The sequence below is a fragment of the Paramisgurnus dabryanus genome, chromosome 18 (assembly GCF_030506205.2).
Source record: "Paramisgurnus dabryanus chromosome 18, PD_genome_1.1, whole genome shotgun sequence".
NCBI lineage: Eukaryota > Metazoa > Chordata > Actinopteri > Cypriniformes > Cobitidae > Paramisgurnus > Paramisgurnus dabryanus.
This window is the reverse complement of record NC_133354.1, coordinates 15,146,228-15,169,465: the sequence shown is the minus strand read 5'-3', so window position 1 is coordinate 15,169,465 and position 23,238 is coordinate 15,146,228. Positions and strand designations below refer to the sequence as shown.

The 23,238-nt window shown below is 36.1% G+C and overlaps 2 protein-coding genes across 4 annotated transcripts; one reads left to right on the top strand and one right to left on the bottom strand.

Annotated features, from left to right (window-relative positions):
• Nucleotides 1-1,875: 1,875 nt before the first annotated feature.
• Nucleotides 1,876-19,460, top strand: il7r (interleukin 7 receptor). Of its 2 annotated transcripts, none has more exons than XM_065286880.2 (8): nt 1,876-2,340; nt 2,715-2,832; nt 3,044-3,192; nt 3,293-3,435; nt 3,545-3,695; nt 17,837-17,948; nt 18,045-18,117; nt 18,217-19,460. In XM_065286880.2, exons 1-8 carry the CDS (start codon nt 2,271-2,273, stop codon nt 18,553-18,555), a joined length of 1,155 nt encoding a protein of 384 aa, XP_065142952.1. In that variant the 5' UTR covers nt 1,876-2,270; the 3' UTR covers nt 18,556-19,460. The 2 variants fall into 2 exon arrangements, with proteins under 2 accessions (XP_065142952.1, XP_065142951.1); XM_065286879.2 differs by lacking the exons at nt 1,876-2,340; nt 2,715-2,832; nt 3,044-3,192; nt 3,293-3,435; nt 3,545-3,695 and adding exons at nt 15,736-15,909; nt 16,489-16,606; nt 16,820-16,968; nt 17,067-17,209; nt 17,318-17,468 and having other exon boundaries at nt 18,217-19,447.
• capslb (calcyphosine-like b) lies at nt 19,454-22,934 on the bottom strand. 2 transcript variants are annotated; one of them, XM_065286881.2, is made up of 5 exons: nt 22,606-22,932; nt 22,232-22,374; nt 21,472-21,649; nt 21,180-21,389; nt 19,454-20,034 (listed from the first exon to the last, which is right to left on the bottom strand). In XM_065286881.2, the coding sequence occupies exons 2-5, from the start codon at nt 22,366-22,368 to the stop codon at nt 19,933-19,935; spliced, it is 627 nt and encodes a 208-aa protein (XP_065142953.1). In that variant the 5' UTR covers nt 22,369-22,374; nt 22,606-22,932; the 3' UTR covers nt 19,454-19,932. The 2 variants fall into 2 exon arrangements, with proteins under 2 accessions (XP_065142953.1, XP_065142954.1); XM_065286882.1 differs by lacking the exon at nt 19,454-20,034 and adding an exon at nt 20,079-21,014 and having other exon boundaries at nt 22,606-22,934.
• Nucleotides 22,935-23,238: the final 304 nt, after the last annotated feature.

Here is a 23,238-nt window from a genome sequence, read left to right as displayed (position 1 = left end):
TCATTACGCTGGCATTTAACACTTAATGCCTTTTCTTGGGTGCCTACAGAAACATAAGTTTGATTTTACAATGAATTACTAATAAACAAATACTGTGATGTTATTTTCATCATTCCATGCTATGTATAAGGCTGACGCCCATGGGTGTTATTTTAAAGTCAGTGCATCGGTCAGGGGAACTCCGTCCACATCATAGCCACATTTTCATGACATCACATTTGAGATCACTTTTTTCTGTGTGGTTTATGTTGCTTCTGATAATCATAAGATCTTTGTCAGGAAACAAACTGACATCATTGACATGAGTTTTTGCAATCTGTGTGTGCAATTACACACAAACTGTAAAGATCCTGTAAAGACATGTGAAGTCCTGCACTTGGTAGTTTTTTTCCACAGCGTCTGAAGTTTGCTAATTATCCGTGATAACTCTCTCAAGAAACCACACACGTGCATTTTTGTTTATGACAAGATCATAAGGAGCGCGTGATGCACTGTTCTGTCATGCTGGTGAGTGATCTCAGCTTCAGCGCGGATAGTGACAAGCTCCCTGATCTCTGCTTTAGTCTAGTTTGCCGACATTTCTCCTTGTGAATGTTGATCTGCATTTAAATCTCTATGTCAAAGAGCTGATAAAAGGTACATTTCTGTTGTAGAAAAGAGCTTAACAGACTAGAGAAAGAAATAGTCACAAAGGGAACAGAAACACAAAGAAACAATGGGAAGAATGGGTGTTTTCACACCTAGTTTGTTTTTAGCCCTTTTAACACTTTCGAAGCAGTTCAGTATGTGAACAAACCAATGGCGCTTTTCCATTGCATAGTAGTGGTTGGGTCAGCTCACCTCACTTTGGCTTGGGCAGCTTTTCTATCGAGTTTAGCAACACGGAGAGGGAGGGATTATATGCGTGTCATTATATTTGTGCTGCCAAGTGCTGTGACATCATACAAGTGAGAACGCTGTTTTGAATGTTGTAGACCTTTTGCGAGAAGACACCATTTGAAGATAAACGTAGGTGTTTATGGTTGCAATTAGCCCTTAAATGGACAAACTGGAGTGATGAAGTGATGAGTCTCTAGTGTCATTAACCCGGATCAGTTGAGTCCTACTACAATTCAATGTAAAACCATAAACAGCGCCACCACACACACAAACCTCTTTCAACATTATTGATGAGACTTCGCTCGCACTACAGATCCACTCGTAACCGGCTGATCTGCACGAGAACTGACCCGAGATTCTCACTCAGAGCCGGAAACATTGCAAACTCGAGAGACCTGCGGATCCGCGCGAGCCGCAAATTGGCAAATTGACCCGAGATTCTCACTCAGAGCTGGAAACATTGCAAACTCGAGAGACCTGCGGATCCGCGCGAGCCGCAAATTGGCAAATTGACCCGAGATTCTCACTCAGAGCCGGAAACATTGCAAACTCGAGAGACCTGTGGATCCGCGCGAGCCGCGAACTGACCCGAGATTCTCATTCAGAGCCGGAAACAATGCGGACTCGAGAGACATGCGAATCTGCTCTGACTCGAGAGTCTCTCAACTCGTAACCGACTGACCCGTAACCAGCTGATCCGCCGGCTGATCTGCGCGAACTGTCTCTCAGTCTCCGGCTCTGGGGGCTACATAAGCAGGACAGTTTTTTTCTATATTTTCTCTATATTATTATGCTATTGTTATTAGGCTTCTTTTTTAAATGGTCAACCATACACACCAAACCTAAAACCTATAAGCATGTTATTTCAGAAGTGAAAGGCTTTTGTTATGGATTTGCTTTTGAGGAGACTTCAGTCGCTCTATAGATCCACTAACTGGCTCCGGCTGATCCGCGTGAATCAGCCGGTTAGTGGATCTGTAGAGCGAGTCTCATGTCCATGGTCTGCGAGTCTGCAATGTTTCCGGCTCTGAGAATCTCGAGTCGCGTGGATCAGCCGGTTACAAGTGGGTCTGTACTGAGTTTCCTTGGCAATTTAGCAATACTGACTCAAGTGACTCACACAACCCGGATCACTTTAGTGAGTGACTCACAATAACCCGGATCCTTAAAAGGAATCGAGTTTGCCAGGCCAAGTAAAGAGGTTGTGGTTATCCAGACTTCCTTTATTTGTCTGGTTTATGTTCTGTGCTAAGGACTTTTAGGGTGTTTTACATATAGTTTATTTTTTAAAAAACCTAACCCAGTTTACTTAAAGTGAACCAGAAAAGCAACTAGCCGAATGTGATGTGTCCTCAGATTTTTGCCAACTGCTGTATGTTATTGGATGAAAGATGATGGGTCTTTTATTAATGCTCTGTGTTTTTTGCTGGCCTTTGGTTCTGTCTGAAAGTGGAGATGATGGTAAGTAATTTGATATCTGCTAAAAAATATGTTGGCAAATGTAAAACGCAGTTATTACTCACCATCACAGTCTTATATGTTCTGAACAGGAGTGTTTTTTTATAAAAGCTGTTGTTAACAGATCTTTCAAATGCCTGGCGAGACCTCATGGTGTTTGACTGTAAAGGTAGCTGGATTAGATGTAGCCAACATATTATCATGAAAACATGAATTATGATTATAGTGAACAAATCTGTGCCTGTGGGACAGGTTCTTATGTGACGCTTCTTCTGGTTAATTTAGTATTTAGTAATGCAGACTAATATTAGGAAGTCTTGTGAAAGTTGATACAAAACTTCAATTGATTTGTTTCCTTTCACTTGATTCATTAATAGATACACCTGATGGAGATACAGACTGGAATGTAACCTGTTCATCCAGTTTGAGCATTAGACAGAATAATCTCACCTGTTCTGTAAATGATGAATCCATTGAGGGCATCTTAATACTCTGGTATTGAAATCATCTTGTTTTAGTATAAGCTTTGGTCATTGCTGACTTTATATTGATTGAATAGAAAAATCCACTTAAAATATTTTTAAAAGTGAAATATTAATAAGTAACAGTTTATTTATTTGAGTCTAATACATGTTTGAATAAGTCCTGTTTGTTTTAAGCATTGGTCCTGACTAAACAACAAATAACAATAATTTTCATTATTTAGCTCTGAGACTGATGAAATAAAATGTACAAATGCAAGTCAGGGACCACACGGCTTCACTTTTTACAATTTGCCCATTATGGGGACATATAAGCTGCAGATAAAGCCAGGGAATGAAGTCATTAAAGAAAACATAATGCTTACAAAAATTGGTAAGTTTTTTTGGTTACACTTGTATAACATGTAGGCTATTAATATATTAATACAGATTCAATTTGATCATATTTTTCATTATTTTCTTTAATCTTACAGTGAAATTACCAGCTCCTCAAATAAAGATTGCCACTTATATGAAAGAATCAAAGAAAATGTTCATATCAATTCAGCAGAATCATGATTTTGTTAAGACGTCTGAGTTTCAAGTGAAAGTTTTACGGGACAAACTTGTAGTCAAGGTGCTCACAAATACAAACACAGTTTCATATTAAACATGCAAATTAAAGTGCATTTACAGTTCACACACATTTAACAACAAATAATGACACTTTTTTTATTGTTTTACAGAATTTTACCACTCCAAATAAGAATGTCACTATTAGCAGAGAGATAATCGGTGGAGATGGTGTTTACGATATTTGTGTTCGAGGAAAACCTTATGGATATTTTAATGGAATGTGGAGTGAATGGAGCCCGAAAGCCAGTTTCACTATTGAAGGTGAGTGGATCCTTTACTGGAGGTCAGATGTCTATTACATAAGAAAGAACAAGCCTGTATGCTATACTTCAGTGAACACATAAGCTGAATGAGATTTATAATGAAGAGAAACTTTATATTATTATTATTGTTGTTGTTGTAGGCCTACATTTTTTTAATACAACTACTTCACTAATTAAAGTCTGTGTAAAGTCAATTCAGAGAATTGTTTCTACATGAAATTTATTTAACTAAGTTTGGGAGGGGCATGGTAAATCACCAATCAGTGCAAATATTATTTTATGGTGGCTTCCCTGGGCTTTGATGTATGTAGCTCTTTTGTTTTGGGCATTTGTTTAGTTTTTTTAAAGTTTGGTTTGAGTTTGGTCGTTTTTCTGTTTTTTTTTTAGTTCTTTATTGATCTCTTTAGTTATTAGTTTGTAAAGTTACTTTTTTCAACTTATTTTGATATTTGCTTACAAGTCAAAAGGCCTGATTCTTTGAACGTGGTGTTTCTTTTTTTTCTTTTTGATCATTAGGGAGTTTATTTTGACATATTTATTTCTTCATTTAAAGCATAATTTTTGTTGTAAGTTATTTATTTAATTTGTGTTTTTTTTTCTTTGTTTCAGGCACTGATGAGCCCCGGGGTCGGGAGAATAGCTGTTATTTTACTACAGGTGGTGGTGTAGTCATGTGTGTGTGTGTGCTGCTTGTAACCACTTTTAGTTTAGTGTGAGTGTGTGTGTATGCACGTGTGTGCATTGTATTAATATATCGCACCACAACGTACATGTAGTGTAGTGTATGCACAAAATTTAATTTGCATGTAGTGCTAATATAAAATCTTTTTTTTAAACACCTAAAGTGTTAAAACTTTCATCAAGTTCATTACATTAAATTTGTTCTGCTGCAGCTCTACAGGGCTGACAGTAACTTCCGGGGAACTTTTGAGAGGCTCCATGATCCGCCATTGCTTTTAAAAAACTGGGTTCAATGGAGTTGTCGAACTCATAACTTTCTTTTTCAATGGCTCTTGGGGCTTAAATGGTGGCTTGATGACGCACTGGAGCCACCGAGCTTGGACCCATCTCTAACACAATTGCGAGCATCTATTAGGTTTATCGCAAGCCCTTTTAGCTTTTAATGCCCCATTAAATGGGACATTTCATGAGAATCTTAATTTTTCCATGTTTAAGTGCTATAATTGGGTCCCCAGTGCTTCTATTGATTTAGTTTTGGTAAACCATTCTTTGCAAAATAGTGAAAAAATAGGTCATTGAAATTTGGATCCCCTGTGATGTCAGAAGAGGATAATACTGCCCATAAATCTGCACTATCCAATCACAGCACTGCCATTTAGTGAAGAGATCATCTCATTTGCATTTAAAGGGACACACCCAAAATGGCACATTTCTACTCACACCTACAAAGTGGCAATTTTAACATGCTATAATAAATTATCTATCTAATATTTTGAGCTAGAACTTCACATATGTACTATTTATTTGACATCTTAAAAAAGTCTTATGAAATGTCCCCTTTAAAGCTCTAGTCATACTTCAGTTTTGAATAGTCAAAATTCCAATTTCAGATATAATTTAAACTTTTAGTAATTGATATTGAAGATTTCCACTGCATAATTATGATTGGTACTACACACATTAAAGATTTCCAATGTTATTTCATAATGCACACTTTTGACTTACTTTTAAACTATACATAATTCTAATTAGGGATTTCTTGAAATAACATTTTACTAGTTATTAGCCATTTTAGTGATATCTCAAAATGTTTTAATCACTAATTAAAACGTAATTTAAGATCAAATGGGTTTTTTTTACCAGTTATTACTTACATTTAATATTTTTTTTAATTGCTTATGCTTAAAGATGTCCATAAATATATTTTAGATAGCTAAAACTAACATATAACTTATCCAAGTACAATTGTATTGCAATCTTGAATTGAACTAATGTAGTCAATATCTAAGATATCTTGATTTAAACTTATTACTCAGCTAATCTTATAAAAATATATCTTTAATGTGATTATAGATATGAATAGGGCAATCTTTAATTTTTGAGATCAAAAATGTCTAACTAAAACAAATGTCAATAGAGATATAGCAAATTAATATTTGACTATGCAAAATACTGTATAGATATTTAAATTGTGTATTCAGATGACCAGTTGCTAAGCCCCGCCTTTTATTTTTTAACCATAACAGAAAATGTTTATTATTGTTGATGCACAATATTTTTGGCGTATGTAATATTACTTTAACTTTCTTTTAATATTTGTCATGATTTTTAAGCATGATCAGCATGTTTCTGTGACAATTAACAGGATGACTTTCCAAAATAATGAATAATAATAAACTTGATAATGATAACCATTGTCATGTGATACTATAGTGTTTTTGAACCTGACTACAAATAATATAACCTTTTTGAACCTGACTACAGTACTGCTGACTACATTGTTTCATATGGGCGTAAACTAGGGGTGTAACGGTACGCAAAAATCACGGTTCGGTGCGAACCCCGGTTTTGAAGCCACGGTTCGGTTCATTTTCGGTACAGTAAGGGAGAAATGCAAACATTAAACTGCAGGTTGTTTATTACTTTAAACTTTTTTTTACAATTTGTTTACACTTTTTTAAACACTTTATTAAAGTATAAAATATATATAAAATGAAAAAATAATAAATAAAATACTACTGCAAAGTTATTTTTTACATTATTTTATAACAGAAGGTAACTCTTATCTTAACCTTCTCTTAAACTTTTTCTACTAAAACCTTGAACTAACAAATTCAATTCCTGAATACATTTATGAACTATTAGCCTACATTTTTGCCACTAAAAATTTTCTGTTTTGATTTATTTTGGATTGTTTAACTCACAGAATTGAATTGGCTATGTACCATCTCTGTATAAAAATAATATTACTGCTCTATGTGTAACTGCATAGCAAGCAACATGATGATATACTTATTATACACTCATTTTGAGATTAGTGAGCTGCATACATAGCCATCTTTGATCTTTTGCACGTTTCTCCTAATCTTTGCTTGTGTCATCAATGTAAGCTGTGACTTTACTTACGAACCCCTCCGCAGCTGAGTAACAGCTGAGTAAGCCCGGGTTACAGCTCTTCTCTGTCCCGACCAGCTGATCGCATTGTGACAATGATATGATTGACGTGATATGCAGATGAAAAATCTGATCACGCATTCCTTATTCTTGCTGTCACAGAAAGCGCGGCTCATGAATGCGTAGCAACGAAAGACGTGCATCCTCTCACGCACTTTTGAAAGAACAAAGCAGCGCGTTGACACGCGTTTAACATGCGCTTTTAGATACGACACGTAAACGTTTACATCAATAATCCAACGGATATACAACTAAGTAAATAAAAATCTTTCTGCGGGCCGAATTATGTTATATGTTTGACAGAAGACTTGCGCTGAACGCGGAGACTTCCGCCACTTAATATGTTCGTGCGGAAACGCACGTATTATGTTCCGCACAGGCGCACACAAAATACTTTCGGTGCACGTGCGCACCGTGCCGAAAGCCCTGAACCGAAACGGTCCGGTTCGAATACACGAACCGTTACACCCCTAGCGTAAACACTTATGAGTTATATATCTATATGCTCATATGCTGTGAGATTTATATGAGGAAACACCACAAACATTTGAGAGTAGAATGGTAAATGTATTACATTATAATAAGTGTTTGCTATGTTTATTTGCTTCTATTTACCTTGTCTCATTTACTATATGTGGAACTATGAATATGCAAATTAGTCACCGCCTCTATTCATTTGCACAGCTTGTACCCTAGATCTGAATATGCTAATTAGTCCCCGCCTTCAGTCTTTTGCACCACCCCGGACCATTAAAAATATGTAAATAAATGCTACATTTGGCAGTTTTAGACTGCTAAATTCAGTTTCACACAATGCATAAAAGTTTGCGACAAAAATCTTCAAGCGCTGATGTTAACATGTTACAGTACTCACCCTGCATGTGTGAGCAGCACATGTGATCAGCACAACAGAGCTAAAGCAGCTGTACTGCAATCGTTTCAGCACCGAGTCTATGCAATATCCATACATAATATCTATAACTCAAACTACTGTTCCACGCGTTCAACTTTGTTGATGTGACTGATTGGTTACATGTTTGTGAGGCGATTTTAAATCACAGGAATGAGAACGTCTCCAATTTTATTGAGAAAATAGTCAGCAATGGTGTTGAGTCATCCAGACTGCAAATCGGTGCAAAACTACACTACAAAATGAGTGTAGTGTTTTACAGTTTGATTTTGTTGTTTGTAATTGTTAACAATCACATTGTTATCTAGGCAACAACATTTGCTTCTGTTACATGTTTCCATACTCTCTTGCTATGCACTCAAATACTTCCCAAAACAAAAAAACAGTACTGTACATGCTTTAGGGCATATCAGTGAGCAAATTAAGATGCAACATTTGAATGTTCGGATGCACCATTCATTATAAACATCCATAAAGCTACATTCTCCTACAGCTACCCACTCACATTACATGAGTATCATGACAACACAAAGATCCAGACCTCAACCAAAACTGAGAGAGGAGTGTACAGAGAGCAAAAGACAACATCTAAACCCCTAAGGCATGGGAGCATCGAGCAAAGATAACAGACAAGCACTGTATGCAGGGAAACCACTGAAGCTGTTGTTGTGAGATGTTTTTGTGAGATAGGGGCCTACAGCTTCGAGTGTGGTTTCAGAGAGGCCTGGTTGGGTTTTAGGGGGGGTCTCTTACACTGCAACTCAAAACACTCTTCATCGCTTCATCTCGGATTATGTGTACCACGGTACTTCAGTAAGGCACATTGGGACTTCTTTGGTGATTGTAATTGCCACCGATTGAAGGAAAAGATGTCTCACCTCTTCTGCGAAAAAGACAGATGACTGAGCCAAAACCCGTGAAGTGTGCTTTCTTCCCCCCTTTTCTCACTCGCACACGATCATAGTTCAGCTACGGCGTGATAACCGCAGTCGCCCACGGACGCATTCGAAAGCAAGTAGCAGCCTTGAACTCCACCTCCTCACCCTGATGCTGTGCCAGCTTATGTGATATATACTGTAAGGGGAGAATGGGGCTCAAGTTGTTACAAAGGCAGTATCTGAGTGAATGAGGCTTTAAATCAAACTTTTCGGTATTCATGTGGTCACATATACAAATTTTCGTATTAGAGCAAGTTGTCACATGTTTAGCAGATGCTGTTACAATATATATATATTATTGTTAATTTTAATGTTTAGAATTGTAATGTTTTCAAGTTGGATCTTTAGTGATCATGCAACTGTTTACTGTTTATTGTACAAAGAAGTGAATGGTTTATAAGTCTTACCGCAGTGGTTCTTATCCGTTTTCCGCGTGCGGCCCCCCTTGTGTACGGTGCATTCCTTCGCCCCCCCCCCAAAGACAATTTGTGAAAAAAAAACTGTTCTAAAATGTAACATTTTAATTAAACAAAACATATTAAGTAGTGCTGTTGGTTAGTAGCCTTTTTTTCTAGGTTTAATTACACAGAATTCATGATAAATGAATGTATTTTATATAAAACTGGGCCCCCCCAGTTTGAGAACCACTGTCTTAGAGGGTTTTGCAGCAAAAGAAAGTCAAATGTGTTAAATACCAATGAAATGAGTAACATGACATTTGTGAAAATAAGGTTTTGCAATTAATGACTAATAACCTTATATTAAAGTGACATCACTGACCATAAACATAAGAGCCTGATAAAAAAATGCTTATTTACAAGAATGCATGTTAGGAGGGTTATTGAATCGGAATCATATATGCCAGTTGACATAGACCTATTGCATTTTCTTTTTTTATGATTTCATAGTTGTACTGTTTAAGCCTAAAATAAGCTACTAAATGTTTCCCACTGTGTCATCTATAGTTTAGCCTACAGCCCATATAATGCTGCCACTGATCAGCAACTTTATGAGAACTGAGTCTGTCGGGTTTTCTGGGCGGTTGATTGTGGTCAGACATTTATGGCCCTATAGAATAACACTGAAAAAAGATGGTGACAAATAAACTCTATGCTTGTTATACAAGGGGAATGTCTGAAACATGTTGCCCAAAAAGTGCTTACATTCGCCTCTTTCACACAGTAATTGCGGTAAATTACCATGAATTTAACAGAATTAACTTACCAGTAAATACAAAAATGTGCTGTTCACACACGCAGTGACGTTCCGTCTTTTTACCAGCAAGACAGGGACGTGCACAAACATTTTGAGGGGCAGGGGCTCAAGTGAAATAAAGGGCACTTCTCATAATTATGTATATTTTTTTCTTTTTTTTTAAACAAAAGTATATATATTAACGCAATTCTGACTTCCTTTTTTAAAAATATTATTAAAAACGTTAATTAATTTTATCTTCCTCAAACTCACACAATTGTTTCATTTTCAAAAGATGTCTACAAAATAATCAGTTCACACAGACACCATGGTCTCCTTAGTAGTAGGTTTATAGAGCAGCAAAGGAAGCCATTACACAATGTGCATGTTTTGAAAACATTAAATTACACATTAATTACAAATGTGTTAAAATGCTAAAAACAAAGTTGTGACTGCTGAGTTAGCGATACATGCCAATAAATGCTATATCATATGCTAGCGTTTAGCTGATTAGTTGTTAGTTGTTACTCAAAATGTATTTTTGTCTGATAAGGGCTCAAAATATAAGGTCTGATTACTAATTTGAGCTTCTGGCATGAGCCTCAGAGCAGAGCTCAACATTATTATTCATGACCCTTTCAAATAGGGCAAAAATAGACCATTTCATTCAAATGACAAATTCTAGCCTTGTAAATGGACATGTAAAAACGTTTCTGGATAATTTTTGCACTTAATAAAGCAACATTCCTTCTATGTAATTGTCAAAGAACAATTTAACATATTATGACAACACATCCTATCTTAGGTTTCATATTTATGAGGGTTACACATGTCAGAAACAACAAATATAGATTAGGCCTATTTTATTTGTATTTTATATTTTACTTTTTTGTGATGTCAGTCAAAATTCAGACTGGGCAAGTAAAATACTGAACCATCAGATTTCTTCCCAATCTACTCCAGCACTCCAGTATAACACATTATACTTATTTAACAGCCATTACAAAAAACGCAAGCAAAAAAGCTTACTACTGCAGTTAGCAATTATTTTATTGTTTGTGCTTTCTTATTTTATGAGCAGTCTGTTTAAACTACATACACTACACTGTTACAAGTTTGCAACTCTTCAGGTAAATATGGGATTGCCATGGAAAACAATATCCCTGAATCGTTATGTGTAACAACGTGTTCCATATTTTGTGCATAAAACTGTTAATACAAGAATGCTTTGCTTTCATCCTCAAACACTTACCGATAGCCTGCCTGCATAATCATGCACATGATCGTTCAGGCTGAGCTTTGGCGCTTGAAGTGCGAATGATGCAGCACGAGTGTAGACAGACCAATCATAAAGCGAAGTAAGTTAGAGAGGCGGAACTAAGGAAAGGTAAAGCCAATCATATTAGCGATGTGAATTTTGGAGGCGGGACTCATCTGTTAACCGTTTGTGTGCCACAAATAGCGCTATTTTTCTATATAAGAGTTTAAATCTCATTTAAATTATTCCTGAATGAATTCATGTTAAATTAAAATAAGCAACAAGTAAAAAACACAAGAAACAGACAGACATCAGTTGTTATATGAATAAAGATCTTTTTTTTTTAAAGCACCCCAGAAAAAAAAGGGCACTTTCTCTCCAGGAATAAAAAGGGCAGGTGCTCAAGCCCCCTTTGATGTCTATGTGTGCACGTGCCTGCAGCAAGATATAATTTACACATCAGTATCAAAATACCGGTAAACTCTGTGGAAAAGCGGAACTTACCTGTGGCGCGTTGTCCACGTCGTTCATATCCACGGTCCATATTTTGTTGTTCTCACATCTGTGGTAAACGCTGACGGTCGCGAAGTTGCTCGTGACCAAACAACATTGCATTAGGCGACGTCAAACGAAAACTGTGTCTTAAACAACAGTACTATTTGCACATTAGGCTTCACAGAAGGTGTGCTAATAGGTGGTACCTGTTTTAAACAACTTTGGTGAAGAAATGTGAATGTGAACTTCAGATGTGCTCGACTGTTAAGCAGCGTGCATGTAAAAACGTCCGTAAACAGTGCGGGGGGGGGGGGGATGCGCTAAACGCATCATCTGTATCAAAACATTCTGATTGGCCCAAAGCTGTCAGCGCGGGCTGACGTCGTCTGTTCTAAATGCCGGTAATCTATATTTTTCGTTCACACAAGCGCTTAACGATAAATTACTGGTATAATCTTACAACCTCTCTCCTATTGGTAAATTGGCAGCACCAGGGTTTAAATTGGGCCGGGGCCGTCCGGGGCTAAGCCCCGGCACATAGGCTGAAGGTCTCTCTGCTCTTGCCAGTGTACCCGCTGCGCTGGTGCGTGTGCACTTACGCGAAGGGAATAATGTGTTTTCATTCATTATGATGCATACTCACCAACGCAAGTTCAACGATTTGCGCGAGCAGATTACATACAAAGTCAATGCAAAGACGCAACCAGGCGCGTCCTCGCACGGGGCGATGAAAATGACGCGAATTGGGCGCCGCAATTGCCGCGAAAACACGCGCTTTTCCCTTTAAATGCGTCTTCGCGCAAGTTATGCAGCTCAAGCGAAAACACTCAGAACTTCAAGAACGCGCTCTCACGCAGGATCATTTGACGAGAGAGACAGAGAGAGAGAGAGAGACAGAGAGAGAGAGAGAGAGAGAGAGAGAGAGACAGAGACAGAGACAGAGAGACAGAGAGAGACAGAGAGGTAAGAATGGTGCCCACGTCGAGAAAACTTCATAGAAGACTAGAAACGTGTAAAGGATTAAAGTATGTATGTCTCTCATCTAATTACATTATGCTAAGGATAACACTGGATATAACTATTGTATAGTTGAATAAAATAATGTATTTTGATTACACAAATCAAACCTAACTATATGATTGTTTTAGCTGCTGACCAGCATAGGGAATCTCTATGGCTAATTTCTAAGACATGTTGCTGATACAGTACTGTGTGTTGTACCTTTTCTTGTTAATTGAGTCTTTTGGGGTAGCCTATCTTATGCCTAGAATTATTCAAGGAGGTTAATTCTTTTAACTTCCTTTAAAATTTGATCAATTGTGCATAATGACGTGCAACAAATGGATATAGGGTGTCAAACTCATAGATTTGCATCATTTAAAATTCAGATGCTCTTTTTAAAATATTTTGGGTCAACCTCTGGCACAGCTTTAAAGCTGAAACTTATCAAATCCTATAGAGGTCCAGAATGTCATTGAAACACACCAGTGGCTTTGCTATCATCAGTATTAAACATGTTACCCCTTGAAGTACCCCTCCCCGCAGAGCCCCCCCCACATAACAAATCCCAATTTAACCCCTGGGCAGTACTGATTTACCAGAAAGGTTCTGTTCACAAATGACCTGTTAACTGCAATTTACCAGTAAATTACCAGTAAAGACTGCATGTGTGAAAGAGACTATCTCTACCAGAGGCAAGATGGTACGTTTTTTTTTTTTTTTTTTGGATTATCACACCACACACCACAGCCTTATGTGGTTTCTTGACTGGTCAAAAAAAACCTGAATTATCAGATCAGTTTTAAGGTTCTTGCAGGGCTAGAGTCTTGGCCATATCGTCGCAGCAATGAAGAACTGCTATTACTCATGCGGTATTTACACTTCAGATGCCTATATAGGCTACTCAACACATGATTCAAAGACGTCAAGTGGACCGTGGGTTTCAGTTTACAATAAAATGTATTTGGTGTCTACGTATAATTAGAAAAACAATCAATGTCCTGTGCTGTCACAGCTTTGTGGTGAGTGGGGTGCATACATAGGATAACACCTTAAATAGTCTTTAATATATGAACTCACAAACACAGGAAATAAAAACGGCACACCTTAAAACAGACAAAAACTGTCAAGCAAACTGAAGCACACAGATACATAAAAAATAAATAAATGAGACACATGTGACAATAATAAGTAACAAACAGGAACTCAATAAGAGGCGACACTCTTAAAAATTAAGGATCTTTGTTAGGCTATATGGTTCCTTAAAGAACCCTTAACCACAGGTCAGTTTTTGTTGCAGAAAAGAGTTAAGAAATAAATACTTTATTGGCGAGCCAATAGCGGTTCTTCTAAGGCATCACTCCGAGCAACCTATTAGAAGCTTTATTTTTAAGGGTGCAAGAGAGTAATGAAAGTGATGATTAACTCAAATGATAGAAACACAATTCACAAAGGGAACAGAAACACAAGGAAACAATGGAAAGAAACTAAAGTCCATAGCACAGAACATAAACCTGACAAATACAGGAAGTCTGCAGATATACAGCTGGGTAACCACAACCTCTTCAAAACACCATCACACAAAATACACTAATGCTAATGAAGGCAACATAAAAGGAAGTACTTACTATTGTAAACACTTGATCCATGATCACGTAGATATATATGTATGTGTGCGTGCGTGTGTGTACCTGGTAATTATCATATTGTGGGGACCAGTTGTCCCCGCAAAGATAGGAATACCAGTATTTTTGTGACCTTGTCGGGACATTTTGGGGTCCCCATCAGGAAACAAGCTTATAAATCAAACAGAATGATGTTTATTGAAAATGCGAAGTAGCACAAAGTTTTCTGTGATGGTTGGGGTTAGGGTTTACATAAGGGGAAGGGATTAGAATAGAATATACAGTTTGTACAGTATAAAAACCATTACTGTATGGAATGTCCCAAAAAAACATGAAAACGATGTGTGCGTGTGTGTGTGTATATATATATATACATACACACACACACACACACACACACACACACACACACACACACAAATACATACATAAAACTTATATATACATATAAATATCATATATATATATATATATATATATATATATATATATATATATATATATATATATATACACACACATGCATATACATACATACATTAAACTTATATATACATATAAATATCATATATGTATATCACTTAAAACATATATACCTGTATATATATATATACATATACATATATATATATATATACATATATATATATATATATATATATATATATATATATATATATATATGCTAGACCCTAGATATTACTGTTAATTCCCCCATTTTTATGTCTCTGTTATTTTGTATGGGAGATTTAGCTTGCACATTTTTTTTTCAGGGCAAGCAGTAGTTCGGATAGACATGTGCTGGCCTCATTTTTACATAAACTCAATTACTGAAGGCGACAGGAAGTGGTTTGGAATTGGTTACCACTTGTTTTTGTTTTTAGAGAAAGGTACATGCTGAGAGAGGACTTTTTACTTCTTTACCTTCATGTTTTTGTACACATTTTGTTTGAATCCATAACTGTGGGTAATATTGATGATGCGCTAAATCAAAATTTGTCTGTATCTCTGATGTTTAATTTTTTTATTTTGTCAGAAAAAATAAACATTTAAGGTGCAGCAAATACTTTTGTGTTGTTATATTTTAGTAACATGGCAAATAAGTGTTTTTAATAATAACATATTTCCTGTAGTTTTGATTCAATCAGATGCACAGACTGTATATTTTCTTCTCTCATGGTCTGACCTAAATAAAGTGCTGACTGCTCTCCTCTAAGAGTAAAAGTTTATGGTGCAGTAGACCACAGGTTTGCCTCTGTGTTTAAGATGAATACAAAATGTTAAGCTTTGTGTTACCTAGATACCCAAACTCTGTAAGTTCTGTTATATTTTGCTTGTTTATTATTTATTCTCCAACAAGTTTTTTTAGCTCTATCAGTTTAAAATCTCAACATTTTAAATGCACATTTACTATACATTTCTCACCCCTCCCTCTCTCTCTCTCTCTTTCTTTCTTTCTCACTCACTCTCTCTTCCTCTGAAAGTAGTTGAACTGTAAGCTGTCACTCTTGTCAGTAACTGTATGTGAGTAATGAAGCCGGTTGTCCTGAGTGATTTTTGCCAACTGCTGTATGTTACTGGATGAAAGATGATGGGTCTTTTATTAATGCTCTGTGTTTTTTGCTGTCCTTTGGTTCTGTCTGAAAGTGGAGATGATGGTAAGTAATTTGATATCTGCTGTATAATAAACATGTTGGCAAATGCAAAATGCAGTACTATAGTTATCACTCACCATCATAGTTTTGTATATTCTGAATATGAGTGTTTTTTATAAAAGCTGTTGCTAACAGATATTTCAAATGCTTGGCGAGACCTCATGGTGTTTGACTGTAAAGGTGGCTGGATTGGATGTAGCCAAAATATGATCATGAACACAAGAATTATGATAATACTGTACACTGTAAATAAAGATATGTTGGTTCAACTTAAAAAAGAAAGTTACCTGGTTGCCTTAAAATTTTGAGTCTATTCAACTTAAAAATATTAGTTGACTCAAAAAAATGTGTGTGCAAATTCAAATCAACTCAAAATTTTAAGGCAACCAGGTAATTTACTTTTAAGTTAAACCAACTTTTTTACAGTGCAATGAATAAATCTGTGCCTGTGGGACAGATTCTTATGTGACGCTTCTTCTGGGTAATTTAGTATTTAGTTATGCAGACTAATATTAGGAAGTCTTGTGAAAGTTGATACAAAACTTCAATTGATTTGTTTCCTTTCACTTGATTCATTAATAGATACACCTGATGGAGATACAGACTGGAATGTAACCTGTTCATCCAGTTTGAGCTTAAGCCAAAATAATCTCACCTGTTCTGTAAATGATGAATCCATTGAGGGCATCTTAATACTCTGGTATTGAAATCATCTTGTTTTAGTATAAGCTTTGGTCATTGCTGACTTTATATTGATTGAATAGAAAAATCCACTTAAAATTATTTTAAAAGTGAAATATTAATAAGTAACAGTTTTTTTTTATTTGAGTCTAATACATGTTTGAATAAGTCCTGTTTGTTTTAAGCATTGGTCCTGACTAAACAACAAATAACAATAATTTTCATTATTTAGCTCTGAGACTGATGAAATAAAATGTACAAATGCAAGTCAGGGACCACACGGCTTCACTTTTTCCAATTTGCCCATTATGGGGACATATAAGCTGCAGATAAAGCCAGGGAATGAAGTCATTAAAGAAAACATCATGCTTACAAAAATTGGTAAGTTTTGTACACTTAATATATAATATGTAGGCTATTAATATATTAATACAGATTCAATTTGATCATATTTTGCATTATTTTCTTTAATCTTACAGTGAAATTACCAGCTCCTCAAATAAAGATTGCCACTTATATGAAAGACTCAGAGGAAATGTTCATATCAATTCAGCAGAATCATGATTTTGTTAAGACGTCTGAGTTTCAAGTTAAAGTTTTACGGGACAAACTTATAGTCAAGGTGCTCACAAATACAAACACAGTTTCATATTAAACATGCAAATTAAAGTGCATTTACAGTTCACACACATTTAAAAACAAATAATGACACTTTTTTATTGTTTTACAGAATTTTACCACTCCAAATAAGAATGTCACTATAAGCAGAGAGATAATCGGTGGAGATGGTGTTTACGATATTTGTGTTCGAGGAAAACCTTCTGGATATTTTAATGGAATGTGGAGTGAATGGAGCCCAAAAGCCAGTTTCACTATTGAAGGTGAGTGGATCCTTACCTGGAGGGCAGATGTCAATTACATAAGGAAGAACAAGCCTGTATGCTATGCTTACTTCAGTAAACACATAGGCTGAATGAGATTTATAAGAGTCATGTGACAAACTTGATGATGCATTATAAAATAATAGTAAAAAAAAACTAAAGCCCTAGTCAAAAGTTAGCACCAGTGTTTTTATCAGTGTTGTAGCTGAGTCTAGCTTATTTGAGTCTGACGTTAGACCAAAAACAATCAAGTCCAAATCATTTACAGCTATATCTGGACTCGATCAACAGTTTTTTGTTTTGGTCTGGACTCAACCACAACATTGGTTTGTATGGCTTTGACCTGATGATAATTTAAATACTGACAGGTTCTGCAGCCACTGTCAAACCAAGACTTGACCCTCTAATGGTCACTTACATCATCATCTTTGTTTCTCTGGTGTTCATCGTCGGTTTTGTGGCCTTACAATGGAAAACACAGTGAGTGTATCTTGCCCTTCATTAAGATGGAATGTTATTTATTCATGTTAACACTTTTGGGCCATCACTAATTTACTTACCGTCTCATTTACCCAGTATAAAAGGCTACATAAAACCAAACATACCACACCCAAAGACAACACTTGCACAAATACACAGAGGAAAGGAGGTAATTTAGTAAAGACTTTTCTTTTGGCATTTTTGCATTCACTTGGGTGCATCTCATTAATAATCTCATACAAATGTTTTTTTTTTTTTTCATTTTTAGGGGTTTCCTTACATTTTCAGCCCTGAGATATTCGGCGATGTCTTCATACACCGTGTGGATTATGACGAAAAGTCATCTGCTCCGGATCTTCAGGAATCTCTGGATGAACGTCGCTACAGTCAAGCAAGCTCTGCGAGTTCTCGGTCTACATTAGTGTGTGAATTGGACACAACCGGAGCAGAACTGCTTTCAAGAGAACAGTCGCACTTAAAAATAAGATTGTTAAATGAATCAGATTTCTCCAACGAAAGAGCAAAAGGTGGATCTGAAGGTGTCCTTCAACGAGAATGTAAAGATGAGGCTTATGTCACAATGTCCAGCCTCTTTAAAACACAATGAAGAGGTGAAGACTGGATTAAGACCATTAAAAATCAAAGACTGACCATTAAGGTCGAAGTAAGGCACTTTTTTACACGTACTTCACGTGAGGTTTATCAGAAGAGTGCGCGAATAGGCGCACCGCCGGATTTTTAAACGCTTGCGCATGCGCCTACAGGAGAATGTAGTACGGAGCCCAGGAGGAGCTTCATTGCATTTAGTCGCAATGCGCATGCGTCGAACCTATGCATACACACGAGTCGAACAAAACTACACTTTGCAAGGCTGTGTGTTCGACTGTGCGCATACACGTATAAAAACATACTATACTCCGGGATTTAGAGGTTATGCTGCTTAGATGTTCAAAATGTAACCAAGATTGTATATGATGTTAAGCATTCAGTAACCTGAGAAGTCTGTATGTCTAACTCTGTCAACAAAATGTGTAAATACCACAGCACTTATCTCTCTGGATGAAAGATGCTCATAGGTTTAGGGGTGGTTTCCCGGACAGGGATTAGACCTAGACTAAAATAAATGCTGTCTAAAATGAAAACAGCTTGCACTGACATATTATCTTAAAATACATCAGTGCCCTTTGTTTTGCCTTGGGAAACCACCCCCTTAAAGTTTATACATATTATTATCTCTACCGTGTGATGGACAAATGTAAGCATTCTATACCACTTCCTGTATCACTAAACCTACTGTATAAGTTAGCTAAAGGAAATGTAGAGTCCACAACCCTCACATCATTACAAATCTAACAAACCTCAATAACAGCTGCTAGCCTCAGCAGCATTGTCTGCAATCTGTCAATCCATCCATCAATGTAGCACATTTATTATATGAATATATCAGTATGTCTTCTTATGTAAACAACATGTATTAAGTGCAACAGGTATGCAAACAGAACGTGTAAGAATAATTAAACAGATTTTAATATTATTATTTTTTTCTGAAACTTCTTTTAGTCAAGATAAAATCATTACAAGCCCCGATGATTTGCACAACACTAGAATATATTTTATATATTTCAAAGTCTGTGCTGCAGGCATATTTTTTTCTTTCTTTTATAACTCTTACAAACATATATTTAGCATATAATCTTGTAAAAAATTGCATGTATAACTAAATCTTTGAATTACAAGAGTTCACCCACCACACTGCTCTAAGCACAAACATGCAACGTATTTTACACTAAGCTTAGTTACCAATAACAAAACTCATGCATTTATATATAAATCTAAGTAGTGTTTAATCTACAGTATTTCCCTTGTACACCACGTGATTCAATTTATTGGTTCACTGTACAACTCTACTATAACCTTGCATTTCATTGGAGTTAAGTTTATAAATCCGAAATACAGTAGTTTTTAAAGCATCAAGCATAAACACTTATAGGTTCCATGCATTTCTCATCATTAAAATAAAATATGCATCATTATCAATAGAGGCGCTGACTCCACTATAGTAGTTCCAAAATTCATCTTTTGTCACCTGTAAATAAAAAGAGAAAGTAGTGTTATAAAACAACAAAATTGGTAGTCCTAACAGACACCCTGATTCCCAAAAGCACAAACCGAAAGCCGAGCCCAAAGGATAATTCCGAAAGACAGAAAGGTATTTTGTGTGAATTAATAATAGATTTCATTTGTTTTTAAGTTAGTGTTTCTCACACGGAGATCCAAGCAGGTGCAAAAGACAGCCAAATAAAGAAGAGCAGAAGCTTAGGAACAATACCACACCACCTGTTTATCTTAGATGATGTGGCTGATTCTAGAATAGACCAGTCAGTGCAGGTGCTTGTCTGCAGTGAGAAACACTGTTGTGGTATTAGTAATTGTCTGATGATTTGATTGTATGAGATAGATTCCCAAAAAACCCCAGTTAATAGCTGTTAGACACCAAACGTACACCGTATTTTAAGACTTGACTCTGTCAAAACTGTTCTAGTTGCTTTAAACTGAATGATGTTACATATTAAATAATAGCTAAATAATATGATTGCTTAAAAATTAGATTTACTGAACATGGATTTCTTTGACTTTGTGCTTATACTTTGCACAATGACAAAACAGATTAATATAATCTAATATAATACCGAAATCACATTATTATTTTATTCAACTATTATTTTATAATGGAACATTACAACCCTCATTAACTAACATAGTGTTGCAATATATACATTAGTTATTCTGAATGAGGCCAAAATAATAATAGAGTTTAATGCTGCCCTTTATACATTGTAAGAATTTAAACCAACAGTTTGACAGAGACAAGACATAATTTAAGAAGTTTTTCGACTGCATCCGATTCACTGCTTTTGCTGAAGATGGATCCATTTTTGTTGTTTACCCTAAAATAGCTGTTTAGTCAAGCTTCCATGCGTTTCTCATCATTACTATAAAGTAGACGTCTGTGTCAATGGAGGCACTCACACCAGAGTAGTAATTCAAAAACTCCTCTTTTGTGACCTGACGTATGAAGACATACAATGTAATCAAAAAGAACAATGCTAACAGTCATATAATTCCAGAACAAAACTGGATATAAAACCGAAGACATCTGACCTGGAATTCCAAAAACGCTTTGTTTAATATTATTATATTAAGTCTGACATATTCACCGAATTCTCATACCTGTCCATCCTTGTCATCTGGGGAATCGAAACTGTCGAGGAATTTTCGGAATACTTGATCCTCAGTCCATTCGCCATTTAGATATTTAGGGTGCTTTTTGGCATTGTATACTCCTCTCAGATCCTCAATTGTAACCACGCCATCTCCAGTCTTATCCAATTTTTTAAACGCTTGTAACACCACCTCCTTTCGGGCATTAGACATGGGTGGCTGCAATTGAGTTAAAACAGTAACATGAGCAGACTGTTGAAATGACATTGTACAAAAAAATTAAACTAAACTGCTTGTCTACCCTTAGTGTGATCAGAAACTCATCAAAATCAATGCATCCACTGCCATCCCTGTCAAACTGCTGGAAAAGATTTAGCGCCTCTTCTTTCTCAATGAGCACACCGTAGTCATTTAATCCTTTCAGGAATTCCTTCAAGTCCAGTGTACGATTATTGTCATCATCCATGATTCGGAAAGTCCTGTGAAATGTATCAAACAGTACTCGAACACCTCACTGTAGTTTATATAGCCAAAACCAGTAGCCACATTAAGAAGTCATTGGGATTTATAAAAACGTTTCATAGCAATCATGTCATATAGTGCCTTAAAGGGGACTTTTTTTAAGATGTCAAATAAATCTTTGGTGCCCCCAGAGTACTTGGCTCAAAATACCATAAAGGTAATTTATTATAACATGTTAAAATTGCCACTTTGTAGGTGTGAGCTAAAAAAGTGTCCTTTTAATTGCATTAAATGGCAGTGCTGTGGTTGGATAGTGCAGATTAAGGGGTGGTATTATCCCCTTCTGACATCACAAGGGGAGCCAAATTTCAATGACCAATTTCTTAACATGCTTGCAGAGAATGGTTTAACAAAACTAAGTTACTGGGTTGATGTTTTTCACATTTTCTAGGTTTATAAAAGCACTGCGGACCAAATTTTAGCAGTTAAATATGGAAAAAGTCAGATTTTCATCATATGTCCTCTTTAATTCCCTTATACGAACATTAATAGCCAGAATTTCAAGCAATGACATTAGAGTCAAGTAAAGCGCATTGTACCTGCCCAGTCCCTTGATGCCCGCGGATCCTCGTGCCAAACACTGCAGCCTCAGACGCTCAATGGGGTCTGTACACCCCGCCAGCTGCTTTTTGGCATTTATTGACATCTCTCGATCATGCCTTGCTGTCCCTGCCATCTTAACCTGACCGGAAGTCAACAACAGCAGTTTTGTAACCTTATGGTTTTCGGCTATTTAATGTACAGGTGAGTAAAATTGTTAAGTGTCTGTATGTTAAGACAACATACGGAAACAACATGCGTGTCAAATCACGTCACAATTCGAAGACCTTGGTTAACTTTAATACTAATCTAAAGCGTACTTAAAAAGTATGCAAAGTTTCTTTAAACAAGATGATTATTGTAATGAACTCACTTGGATTTCTGTAGCGCTGCTAGCTTTTCCTGCTTGAGCGTTCCGCTGTTTCCATAGAGACGAATTCGGCGATATGATTGGTCAGAATCGCTACAGGGGTACAAGCCGTTTACAACGCAGTTGTTTGCACTGTCACCGCTCCGTGCAAACGCGTTTTAATGATGTTGAACAACAGTGATACAGCCAAAGTCAACATTAAAGTTACACAAATTTTGTTCCTAATAATTTATATGAGAAGTACACAGTTATTAAAACCAACGTGCTTACTTTGAAACAGTAGTATGGAAAAAATCCTAACAAATTATTTACCCACATGAAAAAATGCTATAGTATATACCATATTATGTACCATACTAGTAAAATTCCTAGATACTATTGTGTCTTTAAACTGTAATAAATACTATTTTATTATACCAGTATAACAGCAGTCTGTTTCTTTCTGTCGACAAAAGCCTCACGTGGACAGGTGTTGAAAATAAGCATGTATGCTAAAACAAAGAATATGGTTTGTCCAATGTAATTTTGATGTCCATGTCAAATAAACAATAAATAAACTATATCTTTATACTATACATTACTATATTATAGTAGTTTTAAATACAATAGTATACTACTAGTCAACATTTGAAGTGG